Below are 24,082 nucleotides of genomic sequence, written 5' to 3'. Positions count from 1 at the left end.
GTGTCCACTTGGAAGGTGTTTTGGGATAAGATTAACGTTTAAATTTGTGAATCTGAATAAAACAGATTACCCTCCATATCATCCAATCAGTTAAAGAAGAACAGTAAGACAGGCCTGCCTGAGCAAGGGGGATTCTCAAGCAGACTGTCTTTGAACTTCATCTGCGCTGTGGACTCTCCTAGGTCTCTGTCTGCTGGCCCACACTGCAGACTTAGACTTCCCAGCCTTCATAATCACACAAACCAATATCTTTTAACGAGTCTCTCTATAACTATCTACATATCCCATTGGTCCCATTTCTCTGGAGAACCCTGGCTAATACATACATGTATTATCTTGTCCAATCTGGATGAGCACAAAAATAAACTATCAAGTGAATAAACTTTCCAAAGGCAATGAGTTTGTTCAAGTCATGCAATAAGTGACCTTGAGCCTATGCTAAATAATTCAGCTTTTTGTCCAATTTTGAATGGATAACCTAAAACTCAGTAGGGTCTAGCTACCCACTCTGGCTAATTAAAACAAAATTTAGAAGATGTACAAGAAATCCAAGTCTCAGATATTTAAAAGGTCTATCAGCCATTGATACAGCTTGGCTCGTCTACCTAAATGACCTTTTTTACAATTTCTAAGACTTAATCAGTTCTGAGAGTCATTATGATCAACTAATTGGGTTTTAGGGCATTCCATTCTCACGGTGCTTACAATCTGAAAGTTTAACGAATATAATGTCAGAGAACTTCACTACGAGAATGAATTTAAGACCTGCCACCAAAAGGCAGAGAGAGACCCTGAAAGCCAATTTTTAAACTGTAATTTTAAAATACAACCTCTAACAGCCCAAAATGATTTTGCCTATCAAAAGTAGAAAAAGAGACCCAGGTGTGAGATGACCAAAGAACAATAAACTGAAAAGAAAACATTTAGACAAAAGAAAAAAAGAAACTTTACTTTTTTTTACCTAGCTTGGAAAACCCTCATCAGAAACAATTTCCATTTGCTATCTCAAGTCAGATTCACATACGCACATACCATCTCTTTTGTTCAGGTGCCTGAATTGGCATTTGCTCTGGCATGCTATCAGAGAAGGCAATGGCACCCCACTCCAGAACTCTTGCCTGGAGAGTCCAATGGACGGAGGAGCCTGGTGGGCTGCAGTCCATGGGGTCGCTGAGAGTCAGACATGACTGAGAGACTTCACTTTCACTTTTCACTTTTATGCATTGGAGAAGGAAATGGCAACTCACTCCAGTGTTCTTGCCTGGAGAATCCCAGGGACAGGGGAGCCTGGTGGGCTGCCTTCTATGGGGTCGCACAAAGTCAGACACGACTGAAGCAACGCAGCAGCGGCAGCAGCAGCCTGGCATGCTATCATGACCACAAAAGGTTTGGGGTGAAGCACAGAATAGAAGGCACCTGGACATTCCCAGTGGAATACCACCTTTAAAGCCAAAGCTGCTTCTTCCCAGTGGTGATCTAAAACTTCAGAGCTAGTCCTCAATTTCCTCACCAGGACGGATTACATGTTCCAAAAGAACACGCTTATCTTATGGCATCATTCTCCATCTCAGATCATCTTAGGCATTAACAGATATAGTTTACTTGTGACGCCATTCACTTTTCCAAAAAGTTCTATGATATTAAGGTTCCAAACACCAAACAGTGGTTCTTCACCCAAGGAACACAGTGCAAAATACTTCCTGCTTTTAGTATCTACCTTGCAACTCTTTCATGGTGCGGTTATTGCTATACAAGTTTTTTACTACATATAAACAAACCCATCAATCTGCTCTCTTAGGACATTTTGACTTTGTCATGCCAGGACAACCATTCACTAGCCAAATTTAACAGAGAAATCTTTCACATATTTCCTCAATACTTTTTGGTATGTTTTTAGATTTAATTTCATAATCAATTGAGATTTATTTTTTATGGTGAATAAAAATGAATCTAAATTTTTAAAATCAATGGCCAATTGTTCTAAATACTAAATAAACCACTCTTTACCACTATTTTGAAATGCCTCCTTTAACAAACATGCACACACATGTAAACACTGGGACCGCTTCCATCATCAATGTGTTTAAATTATCTACTTGTCTGTTCCTACAACAACATCATGCTATTTCAATGCTTAGCTTTATAATACATTTTGCTAGCATTGTTGTTTGTTAAAATAGGAAATAAAAAAGACATTCTTAAGGCCCACTTGATTCTTTAGAATTAATCTGTCTGATTTTGCCTCAACCTACCCCACCCATAACCACACACACACACACACACACACACACACCCCATTGTGATTTTGATTAATTATCACAGACCTATTGATTTAATGGATAAAAAATGGAGGCTGTGAATTTCCTACAACCTATACTTATAAACATGTGATATTCTCCAGGTTGTTTCCTGACCTTTCTCTGAGGTCTGATTATACATCCATTTTTTGTAACAATGGAATATTTCAAATGATATTTTGCTTGTTTATTAGGTTCAAAGCTGTCTGGCTATGAATGTGTCAATGAAAATTAAATTATGTTATACTATATTTTAATAGTGTTAATTATGTCATTCAGATTCATAATATTCATGTTAGACATATTATTTGTCTAACATGCCAAATTTGGAAAAATATGTACTAGCATCACCCACTGTAGATATGGTTTTGCAAATTTTCATTTTCTTCACAAGGGTTTGAGAATGACATGTTTTTGTGCTGTGATGTTTAATGTATAAAATATCCTGTCTGTTAGATTTTCTACTGGATAATATCATGTGTCAATATAAAATACTCTCTCTTTTTTTCCCCATGTAGTGCATCCACATACACAAAAACATAAGCTTAGAAACTAATATGGCAATTCTTTCTCCTTCATTATGTTAGTACTGTCTGCTTATTCTTTTATTTTCAGCCTATATTAAGATTTGTCTTCTAAACACCTATTTTTGCATTTTAATCAAAGCTGTGAAAACTTACTTCTGTTAGAATTTTTAGTCCCATATAAAATGTCATAATAACTGATAATAAATTAAAAAATTATTAAATATGTTATTATGACAATATGTTTAGTCTAACTGCTGACATATTTTAGTTTTCCTATTTATGACACATTTTTATGCCTTATAGTCCTCCCTATTTTTTTTGAATTGAGTTTTCTTTTTCTTTTTTTCATTTTTGTAGCCAGTTGTAATATAGCACTTCACAACTCATAAAATACTTTACATATATATATGTATGTATGTGTCATATATATATGTGTGTGTATGTGTGTGTCTTATATGTGTGTGAGTGTGTGTGGGTGTGTGTATATGAAATTACGAAGCTCAAGAATTTTAGTCCCTCTTATTACGCAGGTAAATAGGAGAGTCTTTAACGTCCATTTTTTAGCCCTGTCTGATCAAAAATAATCATGAAATATTCTTCATTTGGGGTAGTAGCAATAAGTCACTTAAAGCAAGACCAGTTTAAGATTTAACGAATCTATGTAGGATCTATTATGAGCCAGGAAAAGAGAGGACAAGTAACTTCATAATTAGTAAGAAGTTAGTTTGATTTATCTTTCCAACATCTCTGCATCCTGCAAAAGACGAAGCTCTTACCGTTTCTTTTGGAATCTGCATCTGGCTTGGCTCTGCATTCTAGAAGAATTGAAGAAAAACATAAATACAGACTGACCAAAGCCATCTTCAACACACAGGGAGACACAGCTTTACTTTCAAGGAAAAATTGTTTTTTCTTAAAATCAACAAAATTTATAGGTGATCAAATTATGGTTGATATATTACTCTGTCTTGCAAAGTTTCATTGATATGGTTATGTTATTATCTTGTGTGTGTGTGTGTGTGTGTGCTGTTGGGGGTGGTTCTTTTAAAATTTTTCTCTAGATGTAAATTTTTAGTTGCTCATTTGGAGTACATCATGAATTTATTACTGGGAGGAAAACAAATCCCACAAAACTGCTTCTCTATTCCTGGCACTGTTTCTAATTTTGTTTTCTAATTTTCCTAACTAAGTCTAAATTATAAAGTATATTGTAATTTGATAGCTAGGCCAGATAATAACAGTCTGAACCACAGTCTGAACCGCAAGCATTATACTTTATAATATTACACAGGTTATAAATGTGATACGGTTTTCATGTACTATAGAGTTGCTTTAATTAATATAGTTATATGGTTGACTTACTAAAAAGGTACCTATTGATAAATTTTGCTTTAGACATAGAATTTAAATACAAACACCCCAAAGAAAGGAAAAGCGTTCTGTTAACTGGATTGAAAGATCATTTTAAACACCACCCCCCACCTTTAAGTTTTCAGAATTTTCTTTTTTTAAATCTTGTATAGCAGCTGCAATGTGAATAATAAACTGACGGCCTACTGGCTCACTCCTTAATGAAAAGCTCACAAGCAATAAATTAAATAACCAAGAAAAAAAAAAAAGAAGGCAGCAGAAGGGGAAAACAGAAGCCTGGAAGATCAAACTTGGGCCAGGAGAACCTGATTAACCTTAAGCTGGTCTATGCTGGCAGGAACTCAGAAAAGGCTGTAGAAGCAGCAGTTAAGCTTTGGCAACCTAATAATGCCAACTATCACCCAGGCTCAGACACACTGAGGAAGGGCTAAAGCTTCACTGCATAGAAAGTTCAGTCTTTTTTTTTTTTTTAAGTGCTCATTTACAATTTAATAGAGACAACTCCAGATTTAGGATCAGGTGGCATTTTAAGCACAAAATTGGATAACAGTGGGGGGAAATGGAAAACTGAATTTAAATTGAGAAATAATGCATTAAACATTTTTAAACAGAAATAAAGAAGTTTTTGTCATTTCTTAAAATCTATTTAAAACACAAGTGTTCAGTTTTCAGCCCTATCACAATCTGAAATTGTGTGTCACCAAGGGATGAGATATTTCCATGACTAAAAGGTTTTATAATAAAGGGGAATTTTTACTAACCATGACACATCTATATTTGAAGGATTAGCCTAAGAGAATTAGGGTAATCAGAAGAATTTTGAAACTGCATCCCTAAAACCTACCCACTCTAGTCTATATGGAGTAATTATTGTTTAAAGCTAAAAGCTATCTGAAAGACAGGTTAAATGCCCTAAAATGACCCAACTAGAATATCTTTTGAAATATATCAAATACCACTTGTTTTTGAAGTAAATTGATTTTCCTACTACATCAAAACAAAAAAATTAAGGTGATTTCTTATATTACCAAGAACCATGTCAATTTAATATACATATTTCACTCACATCAATACTGCACAAATACCAGTATCTAATATTTAGATACATTGACATATGTATAAAAAGTGAAATAAATAGTTTGCAAACAAACCGCTTTTATGTCATCCCAAATAATGTCTATATTAGGAATTAATGCCCCCAGGGCTTCCTGCATCTCAGGTCTTTTTACTTTCAGTAAGACTATTTAATGAAGGCCCTCTTTTTCATACAACAGTAAGCAAGCATGTTTATTTGGCTTAGCTACATGTACCATGAAAACTTGAAATATGAAAATTTGTCATATGTAGTGGAGAATATGGCAAGCTTTCAATAACAGCCTTTGAAGTGACAGTTATGGAATAATCGACATCTCTGTATTCAATCAGTTCATCTAAAAGTGTTCAGTAATAAACATTTGCTGTCCTAGAAAATATTCCTGCAATTTGATTTTCAAATATTCCTGCATGCAACATTGTGGATATTTATTTCCAAAACGGAGGAAATGTGAGTAAAGAATGCTTATATTATGTTAAGGCTGAAATATATATAAAATGTAGAAATGGCTTGGAAAATGTTTTAATAAACATTGGCTAGCAGGTAGCTAGCCCAGATCCCTGACTCATGTGTGTCGGAAACCATTCATCTGCTCTGAAGTTACACACCAGTTCCCTCGGGTGGAAGGCATCTTCTTGGCGAAAGACCAGAAGGCTCACAGTCCCTTCCATCTTGGTGCTTCTCAACAAGGAAACAACTTCCTCCTGGGATTTGCCAGCTAGATCGACTCCATTAACCTAAAACAAACAAAAAGTTTTCAGCAGTGATACCACGCAAACAGATTAACAGGAGACGAGACACATTCTAGAACTGACCATGTCTGCCATGGAACAAGACTCATTGCATGGTATATTCTGCCCTGATCTGGTAATCACCAGGCTGCTGGGGCTAATAATGAAAGGCATACCAGTTATCTTTAAGCAAAGCAGGAAACAGTCAATCTTTCAGATCTCATCAATAAATCAAAAGCATAGCCACTAGCACATTAACAAGTAACCAGAGATACAAATATATCTACAATGCCACACTGGCACAAAACTTTCTATTTTTGAATTGAGATTCTGTGATGCCCTATTCATCACAGATTTTCTTATATCAAAATTAAAAAGTGCCGCCCTTACAAGGGTAGTGCTGCTACTGCTGCTGCTACCAAGTCGCTTCAGTCGTGTCCAACTCTGTGCGACCCCATAGACGGCAGCCCACCAGACTTCCCCGCCCCTGGGACTCTCCAGGCAAGAAAAACACACTAAAAATATTTTGGTAAAAGCATCTTAGCTTTCATTGAAATGTTATTGAAAATTATGACAATAACTTTTTATCACTAAATAGCAAACACAGAAGAATCTCTACAAAATAAAAAGAGGGCAAGCAGTATTTCATCTCAAGATTTTTCAATGTTTTAAGAGAATTCTACCAGGAAAAAAAAAAGACAGAGATAGATTTTAAACAACCACATCCTGGGGAATCTCATCACTGTTGTAGAAAGTATAATAACATTATCAGCAACAGGACATAGCTAACAGAAATGAGAATGGAAATTTCTTTTAAAAAGTATTCAATACTACTCTCTCCAGACAGAAATAACATTGAGTTAAGGCAATTAAGTGTATCACTTAAATAGTAACATCAAGACTTTCCTGTAGTTAAAATATGTTTTGGAACCTTTCAGTAGTAACAGGTTTAAAGAAAGCAAAAATTTTCTAGATCATTTTAAAAAATTAATCACATGATACTTGTTTTAAATGTACAGGCTTGAAAATATCCTACTCAAAAAAAAAAAAAAGAAAATATCCTACTCAGAAAACTTTTTTGCCCCTGGAACTGTTGGTATTGTGTAGATATAACTATGGATACTATAAAGTTGGGGCAAAATATGCCTTGACAGCTAGAGAAAAGAAAGCCTAATTCTGAAGAGTTATAGGTCACAGGCCCCTCCATTCCATAAAAGGTAGAGCCAAAGCCTCTGTAATGTGTCACCAAGTAAAGCGAGTACATGATGAAAGGGAGACACAAAAATAAAGTGATTACTTTCTGCGAGGAAGAAGGCGGCAGGGGCGGGGGGTGTGCAAGGAGAGGCAGGGAAAAGGACAGGGAGACAGACTGGTTTTTTTATTTAGGGGCAAAAAATAACTAGGCTCATGTCCCAGATGAGACACTTTCTAAATGAAACAAGCTACAGCTACAAATGGGGACTAATACCCACCCTCACTCATAGCCTGAGGACAAGAGGCTCTTTCAGCAAACAATATCAGAAACACAATTTGTACTCAAACCTTTCTTTTCATTGGGCTTCTATCTGTATCCCTTTAAAACGTGGTGTCATGCTAACAGACAAAGAGGAAAGAGGAAGATTGAAGGAATCTAGGCCTGAAGTGCATATGCGGAAAAAAATCTGGAAGCTATTCCTTGGTTTCATTACTTTTCAAAAAATCTTTAGGAGGACAGCTAGAGCTGGAGAGATTCAAGCTACATATGAGACTACAAGTTAAGAAAAAAGGATAACATCATAAACATTTACCTTAACATTAGTATATTTTTTAAAGTATAGTTGATTTACAATGTTGCATTAATTTCTGATGTACAGCAAAGTGAGTTAGTTATACACATACATATACACTATTTTTTAAAATAACCTTTTCCAACTCCATGCTCCCCATGCAGAAGGCACAGGTTCAATCCCTGGTTGGGGAACTAAGATCCTACATGTGCACAGCACAGCCAAAAAGAGAAAATACTCTTTTCCAAAGAGGGCATATATGGATATGTACAGTTGATTCACTTTGATATACAGTAGATATTAACATAACACTGTAAAGCAACTATACTCCAAATAATAAAATAAATACTCTTTTTCATTATAGTTTATCATAAGATATTGAATATAGTTCTCTGTGTTGGACAGAAGGACCTTGCTGTTTACCCCTTCCATATATTTAAAGTTAGTTTTTGAATGCTAGTCAATAATTACAAAACACAGCACTTACCACTAAAAGACTGTTTTCTAAGGAAAACACTAAGAAAAACCACTAATAAGGTGCCCTCTTTCTCAATCATCTTCACCTTAATTTCTACATGCACAAAACTCAGGCAAACAGAAATAAGCCATCCTACATATGTCAAAGAGAGCCTCGAAGACCAATGAACCGAAACCCATGAGGTACAGAAAGGAAACTTTGAAAAACTATCTTTTTTTTCCCCCTGACATTTGATTTTTATGTCTCAATTCATTCTCCACGCTGACATTTCCAAATTTCCTTGTTCTTCTCATCAAGACACACTGTTTTCATTTACTTCATTTGTCTCTGCTCTGATTCCAGAGGAGATAACATTTCTATACTGCCAGACATAAATTTAAAGTCATCCAGAAATATAACCTAACAGACACTGTACTTACATAATGACAAATGTTATGTTATCTCATAAACCAAATGTCCAAGTAACTAAAAATTTATGAGTGAACTAAATGAAAGACATTTCTCATCAAATAACAAGGAGAAATGTAAAACTGAAGCGGAAATACATTGTTTTAGGATGCATACTACTTCTAAAATATATAATTTAATTTCAAATTTTATGAAAATGTTAGGAAAACCTTGACCCTTCAAAAGAGAGCTTTTCAAGAATTATGGAACTTGGGATGCGGGAAGCTACTCACCTCTATGAGTCTATCACCAGCCTTCAGCCGGCCATCTTGGATGGCAGCACCCCTTGGGAGGATGTTTTTCACATAAATTGGTGCTGAGCCACCTATTGTTACATCCCTGGAAGTGATGCTGAATCCCAAACCTTCTGTACCTGAATGTATAACAGGCAAAAAAAAAAAAAAAAAAAAGGCGAGATTTCACAGGTAAATATACATAAAGGATTTGCTATTATTCTCTACTTCATCTTGACACAGGTATCCATTTTCACACAGGTATCCGTTTCTTTCAATACTCTAAAATTTTTTAATAGATTTTCAAAATAGACTAAATTGTAGCAGGTTTAAATGGTACATATATGAAGATTCATTAGTCTAAGAAGTAATGGGAACATACTCAGGTGAAAATAATATACAAATATGCCTGCTGAATGTTTTTAAATCTTTGATTATGAAAATAAACAATTTCTCTACACACATACACACACACACAAAACAAACCCTTCTTTTAAAATTCTTAGTATCTCAAATATCAAGTGTTATTGTGCAATAATGGTATTCAGATTTGAAGGGTAGGCAGTAAAGAAAAGGAAGAGAACAAGTCCAGGATGATGGAAAAGAAACAGTGAAATGTTTCTAGATATGGATAACAGGACCTCCCCAACTGACAGGATAAACCATATTATCTTTGCCTCATTCTTTGCTAATTCACCTAAATCTTACCATGTATATTCCTTTAAAACAACAAAAGCAAATTGCCCATCTGAGATCACAGCTACCAAGTCTGAGGATCACCATCTAATGTTTAAAAGTACTGAAACCAATGACACAATTACCCATCACTGTGCTGGTTTGTATAATTTCAATTCCAGGCTCTTTGGCAGCTTTCTCAACAGGCACCCTTGTAAGTTCAATACAGTGAAAAGTTCAATGCAAAAAGTTCAAAATCAATGAAACCAACAATGCAGCAAGTCAGAATAACTCAGGATAAAGTATGGAGATAATGACAAATTTCTAATGATTCACACAATTTTTATCTCTTCCAATGATGATTAATTTCTACCAGAGTTTCTTAAAGAGTTATTTTTTAAGGTATTGGGTTCAATTCCAGTTAAATTACATGAGGACAAATACTTGTTCATAAAGGAAGAATAAAGAGATGTGTAAAGGGATGAAAAATCTTTATAGAAGAATTCATTAATTGGATGTAGCACTCAGAAAAAAATGGTAAGTAAGGGTTTGAATCTCTAGGTAAACAAACATCCATGGGAAAATAAATATGAATAAAAATGTGGGTTAAAGAAGAAACAAAGTAGAAATGAAAAAAAAAACATGGTACTTAAAACCTACAGCAAATATTCTCAAATTCAAATAAAACATTCATTTACTTCAAGTCTGAAATCACTTTAATGTGCCTGGGCTGTTAATTTCTTAAGCCTTTTGTGAAGAGTTGAATGGCATATTGTCTATATGAAATTTTCCTAATTATTCTGCTGGGACTTTTCCATATGTCTCTGTGCTTTCATGAAACTCTAATGACTTGCAATAACATTTATTAAAAAAAATCTAAATGATTCTCCTTCTGTAATATTAATTTCTATGAACTACAAAGACTGATTATTATATGAACCTCAATACTATTAAAATATCAGCAATAACCCCTAAATCTGTAAGCCAAAAGTTCAGACAATGACCTTTCAAAGAAAGATAAATAGATATCAATTTTCATTTAGCAAAGCCAACAAAACATTTTGCACTGACTGAAATAGATCACTGACCTTCTCCTCTGACTTTATTAAAAAGCTAATTTCTACAAAAGAGCAGGGTACTTGAGAATGCCAAAATGACAATAAATATTAAGAAATCATAATTATGGAAGGAAGTACATGGGAGCTATTCTCTTTTGACATGTTATATGACACAGTTCCAAAATTATGCCAAAGAATCATTATAATGAAGCCTTTCCTTAGGATTGACCTCAGTTTATAAAGAGCTTCTGTCATTCAAATTGTATCAGTTAACTTTGAACTGAATTTAAAGTTTAACACTGACAAACACTATGTTTTTGATGTACTTCCTTAAAAATGTTAAATGCAACAATAATAATTAGAAAAAATAGTATCTGTTAACTAGAATGAAAGCTTGTCCAACTTCAATCATTAAAGCATCTATATTTAGTACTTAATCCAATGAGCATTCTTTGTCACTGTTGTTTAGAGTGAACACAGTTTTTTTTTTAATATATAAAATATTTGTAAGTATTGGCAGAATGCACAGGCAGTTTCTGCCTTTTGCCATATAATCTCATATTTAATAAATGAAAATCAAGCCAGATTCTATGAGGCTCCATATCAATTATATAACTCAAGGTCAGAAAAATGTTTAAAAGAAAACCATTATTTCTATTTTATGTTGAGTGAGCATAATCTTTCTAAATTAGCTTCTGTAACATATGTAATTAGCTTCTGTAATACATGTAATCATTTATTTTTAAATACCATCAAAATAAACTATTCATTTCTGTATTCAAAAGAGTGATTCCTTTAATGGCAAATAAAATTTCACTTCATTTAAAAAGTTCATACTAGAGCATAAGGTGGTAATATAACAATTGTATATTAAACGATGAATATGCCTATATCAGAGTAAAAAGGCAGAGGTACTTATGAACTAACACCTCGGTGACAATGGAAAATATTCTTCCTCTGTTGAGACACCCCAAGCAGAATTTTATGTTGTATACAACTCTATTTGTGCTCCTTGATATGCTTTTGCTTAAAAACCAAGTCCTGTCATTTACCTGATATTCCTGTATTAACAGGAGGAGACAGGTTTAAGCTGATATGATTCTGTATTTGCAAGGGGCTTCAAAACTGGAGTGAGACTGTCAATTCCTGATCAGGTCAACCAAGTATTTGGAGGTTAAAAAAGCCAGTCACCAGAAAGAAGGCTTTTGTGGTTCACATAAAGTCCAATGAAAGAGTATGATTTAGGAAGGAAATAGGAATCTCAGAGTTTACAGCACTGGAAATCCTACACCAGATGAAAAGAATTGAATGGTCTCAGTGTCAGGATAGGGAAAAGTTTCTAGTAAAAATCTGCCACCAATGGCCACGTGACCTGCAGCAATCACTCAACCTCTCTTGGGTTCCTTTCCAACTAACCGTGGGAGATGGTTGACCTCATAAAAGGAGAAACATTCTTTATAATGACACCATTTTGAGGGACATGATTTAAAAACACATAAAAATGCTCAGCTAGAAGGGATGATTAACGGCAGTGTCTGAGGGGACAGTGACAGGGAGTCAGAAAAGAGCCTAGCAGTTTGCTTGCTCTGAGTCGTGGAGAAGGCCAGGGCAGACACACGTCACCCAGCATGCAGGGTTTTCTCATCTGCAGGTGGAGATCCTTACAAAACACACTGATGTAAGGCATGGGTGAAGTATTAGCCAGGGCCACTCCGATTCTCCTTGGCACATTAAGAAAGGGAAGCAACAGGATATTCTAGAAGAGCAGGAGACAAGGGGCCAAAGGCCTCCAGCATTCCACCAGGAATCGCCCATAGCTCCAAAGGACTCAATCCCTTTCCTCTAGTTCTCTTGGACATCAAATGGGGCACTCAAAACAGTCAAAGCCTCCCTGTTGCTTTGGGCTTGATGGTAACATCCGGAATCCTATTTCCTTCGCTGTCAACAATTATACTGCAGTCATAACCACTACCTCTTTCCTAGAAACATCAGGTTTAAAGCCTTATCCTCTGAACTTGTAGATGTAAATTTTTATACAGCAAAGGGAATCTGAAAAGCATAAAAAAACACAACTTGAAATACTTTCTTTAAAAGTCATGTCAGTTGTAATAATGAGATAAGACTTAAGGTGCTTGGGGTTAGTTGACAGAAAGCTGACTTGACGGGAAGATCGGTTGTACCTTTCTTGAGCTGGATGTTAAGCTTCTTGCCAATTTTTTTGGTGTTGTAACCACTGCTGGGACTGAACACATGGTGTCCTGCCAGGGCCGGAGCGGCAGGCGGCTTTCCCGAGGGCTGCGCGCTCTGAGGTAGGAGTCGGGGGTGAGGGTCCGCGTGCTCGGGTGGGGGGTTCAGCCGGGACGCCCTGGGCAGAGCCTGCGGCCCTGCGCTGGTCACGCCCCTGTGATCCACATGCTGGCTGTCGGGGCTGAAGCGGCTCGAGTAGTAATTATTCCTCTCGCTTTGGGACAGTTGTTCGTACTGCTCTTTATTGGCTGCAGGAACCACATGGAACCAAATGATGGATGTCCGCATGGCTTGGCGAAACATATGTTGTGCTCTGGGTTTGAGGAAGAATGGAAAGTTAGCAAAAAAAGACTGGCAAATTCAATTAAGTATATGCATTAAGCAACAAGGATGGACAGACTTTGTTGAAACTAAAAACAACCCCAATATAAATTTTCATTCTCAAAAATGACAAAACTGTCTACAACTACAGTTGAAATGCTGGTTCCTGCACTGTCAATCATTCGGTTATACTGTAGCTTTAAGCATAAGAGGTATTATCATTTCAATATTAAGAGAAATTAAATATAACCTCTCTATAACATTATCCAATAGGACTTTTAAAAATCATTATTAAGTATTTCCTTGCAAGGAGACCAATCGAGTTTTTAAAGAAACATACTTAAAAATACACTTAGAAAACTATACAAAGTGACGATCTATTATTTATTGGAAAAATTAATCCAAGTCTCTACATGCAAAAAACCCGCAAGAATGCCAATACAGCTTCAGTGACCCAAGAGCAGTTGGTCGCAGTGCAACTCCAAGACCAGTACAAGAAGCTCCTCCGTTTCATCTGGATCCCTAGTCAGGTCTTAAACTGGGTCCTCATGATTCCTGCTCATTCTTGCCTTACTTGATAGGAACTGGAGAATTTGTAGCTTTTTAATTGAGTAAGGGCTTGAATCAAGATAAGGAAAATCTGCCTGCTTGTCATGTTATGTGTGACAAAGTTGGTAGTATGAGCTAAAAGTATAATAAAAACTAGCAACCTGGTGAATTTTCCAGAAGGTGAGGAAGTTGCCAAATTGTAAAGCCTAAACTGGGCCCATAACATCTGAAGAAGTGCCGTTAAAGACTATAGTCTAATGGTAGTGATTACCTGGAGTTTGATGAAATTTTTAAAAGCTAGAGAATGGCAGAAAATTCCCCTCTCCGGCAGGAAGGCAAAGACCACAGACACGTGGTCCGAGGCACTCCCATGGCCTGCACTCCGTCATGCCTGATGCAGAAAAGAGCAGCAATGAGGCAGCCCACACTTACTGTTCAAATCTTCTATTTCGAAGGTCGCCATCATTAATCCTGACAATGCAATCATTCTCATGAAAAAGGTTTTCTTGTTCAGCTTTACCACCTTTCTCCAATCGTTTTACTAATAACCCCAGGGTTCTGGAACATTAAGAATGCAAATCGTTACACGTGTAATATTGCCACTGTGCACAATACCCTACTGCTTTAATGTTGGTATTATATTTACAAAGACTGCCTAATAAAGGGGTGCATTAAATAGCTATTCAGACATTTTAAAATAACACCAACACAAAAATCATGATGGTATAAATGGTGCATAGAAAGGGATCTTTTCAATAAATATGAGCAATTGTTTCTGGAGTGTCAGAGTTATGCTTCTGAAATAAAGTGTACACTTCTCTCTATGCTTACAAATGCTCCCAACAGAGTGGGCCTAATGGTTTGGTGGCTGAGGCAGCGGGCAGAGTCAATGAGCATGGATTTGTGAGCAGTCTGGCAGTTTCCTGTTTCAAGCCAGCTGGTACAGTGCTGATGGCAACCCCAACTTTCCATGAAAGGAAAGGTAAGGAGGAGAAGCTAACCCGGGTGCATTGCACATTTGAGAAGGAGAATTGGGAAGATTTCAAAAATAGAAGAGTTTCCATTCCTGGCATCTGAATTTGATATTGCCTCATGTTCTGAATTTCAAAACTTGTTAGGTCTCCCAGAAGTACGTAATTTGTTGCCATTATTCCCTTCGGAAGAAAATAGGAAGCCAGGGACAAGTTCCAATCTTGGCAGTCACCATTCAGCTCTCAGTGTTAAGTCAAACTTCAAGTAGAAAGAAAAGCCTGAGTGAACTTTTAGAGACCAAGATGGAGGGGGGAAAAAGATTATTGCAAATGTACTTGGTCTGGAGCACCAACTCCTTGGCTGACAGGATGGACATTCTATACACCCCACAGAAATAGCAAACACTATATATGATTACAGCTTCATAAGTAACAGGAATCCTCACCTAGTCCTGATGCTCTGATTTACTTGACGGTTAGCATCTATTCTGTATCATGATCATGTTAAAATTTTTATGAATTTACTTTCAGTTTGTCCCCAGCTTAGATTTTCTTTCATAATCCTAATATTTAAAGACATAAAAAATACCCATATGGAAACTAGCATTTAGAATCCTGCATAAAGTTGAAGACACCAAATTTCCAATCACCTATCTGTATCTTCCCTCGGAATACAATCTGCAGTATGTACTGTCCAATAGAAAGATGCCCCAATATTGGAGACTGCATCCTGCTTTTAAACCTTTGAGGTAATTGTTGCTGTTGATCTCACTGCCCTGTCACTGTCACTTACACACACATCTTATCTCTATTGTCGCCCTGTCAGCTCCTGGAAAGTGGGGAACATGGGCCTGAGCTTGTAGTAAGGTCTTGACAAATGAAAACTGAATGAATGGGTGCTTAGGTTTATCTGAGGCAAACAAGTCTCCCAACAAGTTTTTGCAAAATAGAATAAATGAAATAAAACGCAGAATCAGATCCTCTTTTCATGATGGTATCATTTATACCAAATACAGGACTGAGCTGAAATGCATTGAGGTGAAGGCCCTTTTGTTTTTTGGGTGTTATTCTACAGTTTAACCCTGTTTCTTTAACGAATACTTACTGAGTCACTATTGATGTCATTCTAATTTTTACTATTAAATATAGTGAAGAGGCACAGTGTTTTACTATGGTTAAGTATACCTACTGCAAGAATTAAGAGGAGATGACATTTAAATTGCCTTTTGGTCATGTTAATAATTGGGGATTAACATCCACTAGTGGAAGAGTCTAAGAAACGTGGTGACTAGTGAGAAATACGGCGTGGGTCATTGTTAGTTACTTGCCATCATATATTGGAACTAAATCAATATAAAACTCCTCTAAGCTCAAAGGTAAGAAAAAGTACACTGACCCAGCAGCGTGAGAGGAGCTGTCAGAGTCCCTGCTTGGCAGGAAGTGATGTCTTACTATGCGTCACCAAAGTGCACAGTAAGTGTAAAGTGACCCCTAAAATGTAATCAGGCCCACAGTGTACCTTCCTAAGCTTTCCTGTGATTTGTCTGTGTCTATGCGCTTCCCAGGTGGCTCAGTGGTAAAGAATCCACCTGCCAATGCGGACACACAGGTTTGATCCCTGAGTTGGGAAGATCCCCTGGAGAAGGAAATGGCAACCCACTCCAATATTCTTGCCTGGGAAATCCCATGGACAGAGGAGACTGGCAGGATACAGTCCATGAGGCCGCAGAGTCAGATGGGAAAGAGTGACTGAGCGCGCACACACACATGGGCAACTGAACAAAGTGTTCTATCACATCATTAAGTTATACCCAAGTCTCTGTTGAGTGGGACAAAATAACAAGAGAAATCAAATTGAATCACAGTTATTGGTAATAGTGGAACCAGAAGAAGACATGAGGCCACTTTGCCATCCAAGCATCCACATGAGAGCACAGCAGAAAGAAAAGATGACTCAGCCACCCACAGGCAATCCTAACAGAACCACGACTTGGTATCACTTCTGCTGCTAAAAGCTGCCTCAAAGGACCAGCAACAGTTCTTTCAAGTTCATGTGTTCAGCCCCTGAGTAAAAGCATGCCCTACCAAGAGTCACTCCAGTTAATTAGTTTTTAATCACTGAGATCACGAGCAATTTCTCAATACAGTTACAACATTGCTGTGATCTCAAGTGTCTAAAAATTATTATGTTTTTATATATTCTGAAGTACTTTGTGTATTCTGAAATAGAATATTTTTAGGGAAATGGATAAAGTCAGACCAAGTTTAATGGAAATTACTTAGCAGGTAGCTAGTATGAGTCATTTGTTTAAATTTATAAATGTATCTCCAATAAAACCTTTCAGTATCTATAACAGTTTAAATAATCTAACTTGGAAATCTGTAATTTAATTCTACAAGTGGCATTAATATTCTTCAGATGAATAGGTCCATGGATTTATATTCATCTGGATAATCATTTTTCTTTTCTTAAATCTACTTTTCCCCCCATGGGAATCATTCCAGGATAATAATATACAGTAAAAAGGCCTGACATGCTTCATTCCTGACATGCTTCATTCATGGAATGGCTTGTCTTTCTATACAAGCCCTCTTATACAACCAAATGCTTGAGTAATCCTCACAAACAGTAAAAACGCTACAAGTCAAAAACAAGTATGCTATCATATTTACATGAAACATTGCCAAGGTTTATTAAATGAGTTTTTAGAATCCAATATTATTAAAGTAGTCGCAGAAACCTCAGAATCCTCTTTCACAGCACTAGAGACTAGAGAGCTGATGGGGTGGTTGAGGGTGGGGGGGTAGAGGAGCAGAAAGGGAAAAATTTCACCCTGAGTGACACAGCAAGTGATCAGGGAAACAACAGAACAGACTGAATTAAGGAGATGTCAGTAGCCTGCTGATTTCCAAGTACTTGACCACACTATTAGAATCATTCTCTTCAAAAGAATGGATTAATTGAAAAGGAAAATGGTACAATCTGCAAAATTATCCTATTTGCTTCACTAGGTGAAAATGATTACAAAAGGAATGGGAATGAACCGAACGATCAAAAAACTTCACAAGAAAATTGAACTGATAACATGACAGCCAAACAGAATGAAGAGGACCCTCTGAAGGGAAATCAATGGGAAGTAATAACAGAGATTTTCATCTTCCTGGAAAGTTGTGTTTGCCAGCAGAGACGTCTCCACCCCTCCTGCCCCCACTGCCCACGAAAAGGCAGTTCAGACAGTATTTATAATTAGAAACAAATTTTAGGAGTCTGTTTTGCAAATTCAACCAGCAACTAAGAATTCCCTCTAAAGGAATAAAGAAGCGAGTGCCGACGCTGTTGTGATTCCCTTAACACTCTTATTAGAGAGAATAATTAAAGGTCGTGAAGGTCAGAGCGTTTTGGCATGACTCTATGCCAGAGTAGAGTGGTTTTCCTTCTTGGCAGTCAGTACCAGAATTCCTTATTAGGGCAACCACTTTTCATCAGAAGAAACCACTTTGCGAAAGATACAAGAGCGAGGAGACGGAGAAGAGGAGTCAGGCAGTGGGGAGGGGGGTCGCCTGGGGAAAGGACCAGGGGCGAAGCACCAGCCTGACTGGGCTGGAGGGTGCAGGAGGACAGAGCGGTGCTGGAAGGTGCAGGAGGACAGAGCGGTGCTGGAGGGTGCAGGAGGACAGAGTGGGGCATTATCACACAGAGGGAGCTCAGCTCCGGTGACTGTGCTGGAGGGTGCAGGAGGACAGAGCGGGGCATTATCACACAGAGGGAGCTCAGCTCCGGTGACTGTGCTGGAAGGTGCAGGAGGACAGAGCGGTGCTGGAGGGTGCAGGAGGACAGAACGGGGCATTATCACACAGAGGGAGGTCAGCTCCGGGAAGCCACAGCACCAGGGCTCCCGGTTACATGGGGCAGCACCTCCTCACCTCCTGCATGAATTTAATGTGAACCCGACTTGGCAAGATGCTTTCTGGGCAAGTGGATTTCTCCTGGTAAACCGAAAACATCCCCCAAACTACCTCTCTTCCCTGGTCCCTCTATCTTATCAAAAATTTAGGGGAAAACACACTACATCCGCTATGTACAAATCCCACTTCTGAATGAATTTCCTACATTAAAAAATATGTAAATACACACATATTTCTTTGAAGTCTTTCACCATGGCTTTTGTACAATGTTTCTTATCCCCAAAAGGGGGCAAAGAAGGAGAATACAGCCCCAGAGAGCCAGCCGTGGAAAGGCAGCATCTCTGTACATGATTTTGGATGCATAATTAGAAATTTAACTGCTTAGATTATATTAAGGATTGCACCACTACAGTTTTACAAGGTTCATTAGCCTAATTATACACTTAATTAAAACAAACTCAGTCACACATGTTAACATTTTCAATCCTAAGTATAAATTACAGCCAATGATAAAACTGAAAATAAGTAACAAATGTTTTATTGACATCTAAATTGGCTGAGCAAGTCTGAGTTTTGCTTTGATAACGTAAACTCCCACAACTGCCACCCAGCTGTATGGAAATGATCATAATTCATCTTAATAAAAGCTGACACAGTGTAAACACCACAACTACAGCAAAAGCAGAGAAGGCATGAGCAGAACGAGCTCCCAGCAGCAGGACTCTCTCCCCTCACTGAGCCTGGGACACTGGGCTGGCAATGACCTACATTCAATCCCTCAGAACCACAGTAAGAACTCCAAGTTAATATAAATTTTTTTAACCTTTAGTGGATGAGATAAAGTGGACCAAAACATGGCAAAGTGAAAATAGAGAATTCCTTAAAATTAGGGCAGAAATTATAGGCATCATACTACTACCTTTAAAAAAGCAAGTTTTATCTAAATGTAAAATACAACTCTTCTCTCTAAAACAAATGCATTTAGTGTGTCCCCTTGATTTGAACAAAATGAATCTGCAGCTGAGAATGAACAACTGAAATCTTCCAGACAAAAGGATACAGATTCAGTAAATAAATTGTGTTTTTTGGGAAATGAATTGAAATAGAGTACTCAAAGTGCAAGAGGATATTTATTCTTTTAAAAGTGAATATTCAGCTTAAAAACTCTAAGGTGAACTGAAATATACAAGCCTCAAATAAAGCTCTTCTTAACACCTGAGCTGTTTCCATGAAATTCAAATTGGCTGTAATTCTTCTTAAAAAATACACCCAACTACCTAAATAAGTGTGTACTGAAATTCTCAAATTTATTATGTAACAGTAAATTTTCATCTCATATTCATAATAGAAGAGATCATTTTGAGATCATATTCCACTATTATATAGTCTCATTAGCACTTGCCTAGACAACAAGAGCCAAAGAATTGATGCTTTTGACCTGTGGTGTTGGGGAAGTCTCTTGAGAGTCCCTTGGACTGCAAGGAGATCCAACCAGTCTATCCTAAAAGAGATCAGTCCTGGGTGTTCATTGGAAGGACTGATGCTGAAGCTGAAACTCCAATACTTTGGCCACCTCATGCGAAGAGTTGACTCACTGGAAAAGACTCTGATGCTGGGAGGGATTGAGGGCAGGAGGAGAAGGAAACGACAGAGATATGGTTGGATGGCATCACTGACTTGATGCACATGAGTTTGGGTAAACTCCAGGAGTTGGTGATGGACAGGGAGGCCTAGCGTGCTGCAGTTGATGGGGTCACAAAGAGTCAGACATGACTCAGCGACTGAACTGAACTGAGACAACCAGAACACACAGCATTTAAAGGTAATCTTAAAGCGCATCACAGGTAGATAAGTGGAAGGTGAAATGTCAACACCATTCTTATTATATTAGCTGCCACTGCCAAATACCTCACTAAAGGAATTTTACACGCATTTTGTAAGTTTCTGTATTTTCTTATTTAAACCATATAAAGTCACAGGAGTGTCCTAGCCTTCAGATATGAAGACTGAGGCTAAGTGAAGGAAACCTGCTCAGGCCGCACTTACTCGAAAGACAGAGCCAGGAACTGTCCCAACTATCTGTGGTCTCAAAAAAGGTGCATCAAAATGTGTCTCTTATCCTGGACTATTCCTAACAAGCCCTTGGCCAATAACATGAAGACTCAGCGTGTGGTTGAGGCCATCACTGTCTGCCACAAAGTGGGAAGACGGCACAGGTAACTGGGAATTCTGGAAAGAAGATGAGCTTTCTGATTTTCATGTCTTTTACAGCAAAAAGTAATATAATAAAGGTTCAGTGACCTAAGAGTTAAAACTAACACTATTTATAACTCATGTAAGTATTAGAGGAGTCAAGTTCATAGAATTTCACTGAATTATTAAGTAGATGAGTATTTTTCTTAAGACCTTCCAAATATGTCTACTAACTTTTATACAGACTAGTTAAAACTTAATAAACACTTGAGTTTTATTTGAGACAAAAATTATTCAATTATGTCCATTACAGAAAAGAAACAGAGAAGCAGGCGGCACTTTATTAAGAATAATATGCTTTAAAAAATAAAATAAAGAATAAAATTTAATTTAAAAAAGAATAATATGCTTTAGCCATATGTGTTTCCATAGGGGAAAAGATTAAGAATGTCTTCTATAAGTTAGACTGGAACCGAATAGAAGAATAATAGCTAATCTAAAAAATAATACAATGATATTTCTCGAAAACCTTCAACAATTTCTCTACTATTTACAGAATGAAGTCTCACAGGCCGTTCATAAAGTGCTTTCTAAGAGCCATTTCCAATACACTCTGTTTCGAATCATTATTTCTCAGCAAATCACACAGATTTGTATGGAACATCTTCCTTTCGTGTATCTTCTTCCTGGAAAGAAGATCTTTTCAGACATCACTAGCATTAAGTCGTATATTTTCTTTAAAGAACAGATCAAGATCCGCTGCTTCACGGCTCCACTTCCTCTAAATCCTCCCACACACATGCATCACGTTCTCTGGACACACAGTATAGACCTCTTTATATAGTACATATTTCTCAGTTAGACTTTAAGTCCCTTAAAACTACAAAATCTTATTATTTCAAAAGCCCAGCCCCTATTTCAGAATATACATTTTATCTTGCTTTCTAAATATTTAATATTACAACACAATCATATTCCTAAGTAATTGGAAAGGCTCGGCAAACCTCGTTAACATCAAACCAGGATACATCCTTATTGTTTTATTTCTAATGTACATCAGATATTTATTTTTACATGTATTTTATTTCAATAGCAATGCAGAGTTAGTAGGGATAGTCACAGTAAGCTTCGCTGAGCAATACTGTTGGGCTAGGTCCTAGAAATATAAAAAACTTTAACATGAAACATGGTTTTTCTGCCAAAGGAAATGACAATTACTTGGCAGAGCCTTCCTGAAAGTAGTAGCACTTGTGATTTAAATAAGGAGGTTATGTTTGACATTTAAATCAAGAGGAAATGAAATTATACGTGTGAAGTGAAAATTGATTTCAAGGTAGCGAAACTGTGAATAAAGAATTCTGGGTGGGGATCAGCTAATTTTATATTTTTGAGTAAAATACAGGATGATAACTATAGAAAAACAGAGCATCAAGGGATATTAACACAGTCTCTCCTGTGCAGCCATTTGTCTCCGTTTTTAATGCCCAAAGCAGTGGCTAGGGGAAGGGCAGCCACAAGCCAGTTGTCACAAGAACATTCAACCCACTCCAGAAAATGGCCTTTTTAAAATTGATCCAGCAGAATCTTTATTCAAAAAACTTCTTTAACTGCAGGCCAAAATAATACTGAATACATAAGTAGCTTTAAAAATTTCTCTAACATTGACTTCACTTTTTTTCCAATTTCCCTGAATTATGTTTGATATTTGAGATGTTTTGCATGGAGTTTCTTCTCTTTAGGATGTGTGATTCCCATTCTGTACTGTTCCTTAAAACTTTTTGACTTTGAAATTGAAATCAGAAAGCAATACTGACATGTATATGTCACTTTTAGAAAAATAAGTATTCAGTAAGTTGTTATTCAATTAATTACATTTCCAAAACTGAGAGGGGCCCAAGTATGACTGGAATTTTGCACAAAGGAACTTATTCTCAGAAATTTCAACTTACATCCCACAAATATGTATTCTTATATTCCCACTGGATAATATATGCAATTTCTTCACGAGTTCCACTTAATTTCCCCCTTTATGCTATATTGCATTGCTTAATTTGCCCTCACAGTCACCATGGAGCTGAGGTAGCTTCCTTCATAAGGTGTCATCTCAATTAAAATCACCTTCTACAACAAGCCAGCTTCAGTTACCTAATTCAGACAACCCCTCCTCTATCAACTCACAATGTCGGCATTTATCACATAATTATAATAGTGTGAGTTCCTGGCTATCACTCCATCTTGACTGCAAATCCCTGGAGAGAGACCATGTCCCATTCATCCTTGTTTCCCAACACCTAACACAGGAACCGTCACTCAGTAAATGCCTGGGAAGGTTTCTGACAGACTGGCAAGAATTTACTTGTCAGCATTTCTGAGAACAAGGGAGATGGGTGTGTCTGGCTCCTGAAGATTGGCGTCTAGGATTCTGGAGGAGCCCTCCCATTGTTCTCTGCATTTTCCGCCTCTCTCCAGAGAACCAGGAATGTCAAGACAAGGAGGAAGCTCAAAGACGCATTACAGGTGTTAGAGGGAAAGAATTCTGCTCTGTTTCCCAGTATGAAAACTGCTGATGCCTAGAAAGGGTTTATAAAGAATCTCATTGTCTTAATCTCTTTGTCCCTTGTACAAGAATGCTGTACAGGATTTTCTTCATTACATTGCCAAATCAACAGGGAGTAAAAATGACACCTTCTAGTTCTGCAAAGGGATCCTTGTCTAGTTGAATGAGTTCTGTATATCAAAATGAAATGCCATGGTAACCAGTAAAAATACCTTCCACTGAATTAATCTGCAGTAGATTAATTTTTCTATCTTACAGTTTTTTTGCTTTAGGCTTTTTACCTACCTATTTTATCCCAATATCCTTTCACGATGCAGTAGAAAATGTGTAATAAATGACAGAAAATAATATGTTTGAAATACTGGTTCAAAGCTGGTCCGTACACAATTAAGTCTCAGTTGTGATGAGTTATATCCCACAAGCAGTTAAAGGCACACTAGTATTGGGAAGCTATCATTCATGCATTTTACCCTCTTAGCTTATTTTTCTACTCATGAAATAAATGGAAAAGGGATTTAACTTTTGAGATCACTTAAAATTATAGTTTTTAAAGGAGATAAAGGCAAGGGCCATTTTGAAAACAACTGAGCTCATTTAAATGAAAGTTCTTTGACGAAAGTTTAATGTTTCTCTAGAGTTTTAAAAAAAGAAGAGAAGGGAAA

At 37.1% G+C, this 24,082-nt stretch overlaps 1 protein-coding gene across 17 annotated transcripts in view; it reads right to left on the bottom strand.

The window, feature by feature from the left end:
- PARD3 (par-3 family cell polarity regulator) overlaps positions 1 to 24,082 on the bottom strand; it is a 577,827-nt gene that overhangs the window by 229,540 nt on the left and 324,205 nt on the right. For 11 of the 17 annotated variants that reach the window (XM_070802040.1, XM_070802041.1, XM_070802034.1 and 8 more), the window contains 5 exons: positions 14,226 to 14,351; positions 12,857 to 13,236; positions 8,944 to 9,083; positions 5,897 to 6,025; positions 3,601 to 3,639 (listed from right to left, as the gene is read on the bottom strand). In XM_070802040.1, the coding sequence (XP_070658141.1) occupies positions 3,601 to 3,639; positions 5,897 to 6,025; positions 8,944 to 9,083; positions 12,857 to 13,236; positions 14,226 to 14,351 (814 nt within the window). The remainder of the gene's footprint in view (positions 1 to 3,600; positions 3,640 to 5,896; positions 6,026 to 8,943; positions 9,084 to 12,856; positions 13,237 to 14,225; positions 14,352 to 24,082) is intronic. The other 6 variants (XM_070802035.1, XM_070802049.1, XM_070802046.1 and 3 more) reach the window with 1 other exon arrangement.

The sequence above is a fragment of the Bos indicus genome, chromosome 13 (genome assembly GCF_029378745.1).
Source record: "Bos indicus isolate NIAB-ARS_2022 breed Sahiwal x Tharparkar chromosome 13, NIAB-ARS_B.indTharparkar_mat_pri_1.0, whole genome shotgun sequence".
Lineage (NCBI taxonomy): Eukaryota > Metazoa > Chordata > Mammalia > Artiodactyla > Bovidae > Bos > Bos indicus.
This window is presented reverse-complemented; position numbering and strand designations above follow the sequence as displayed.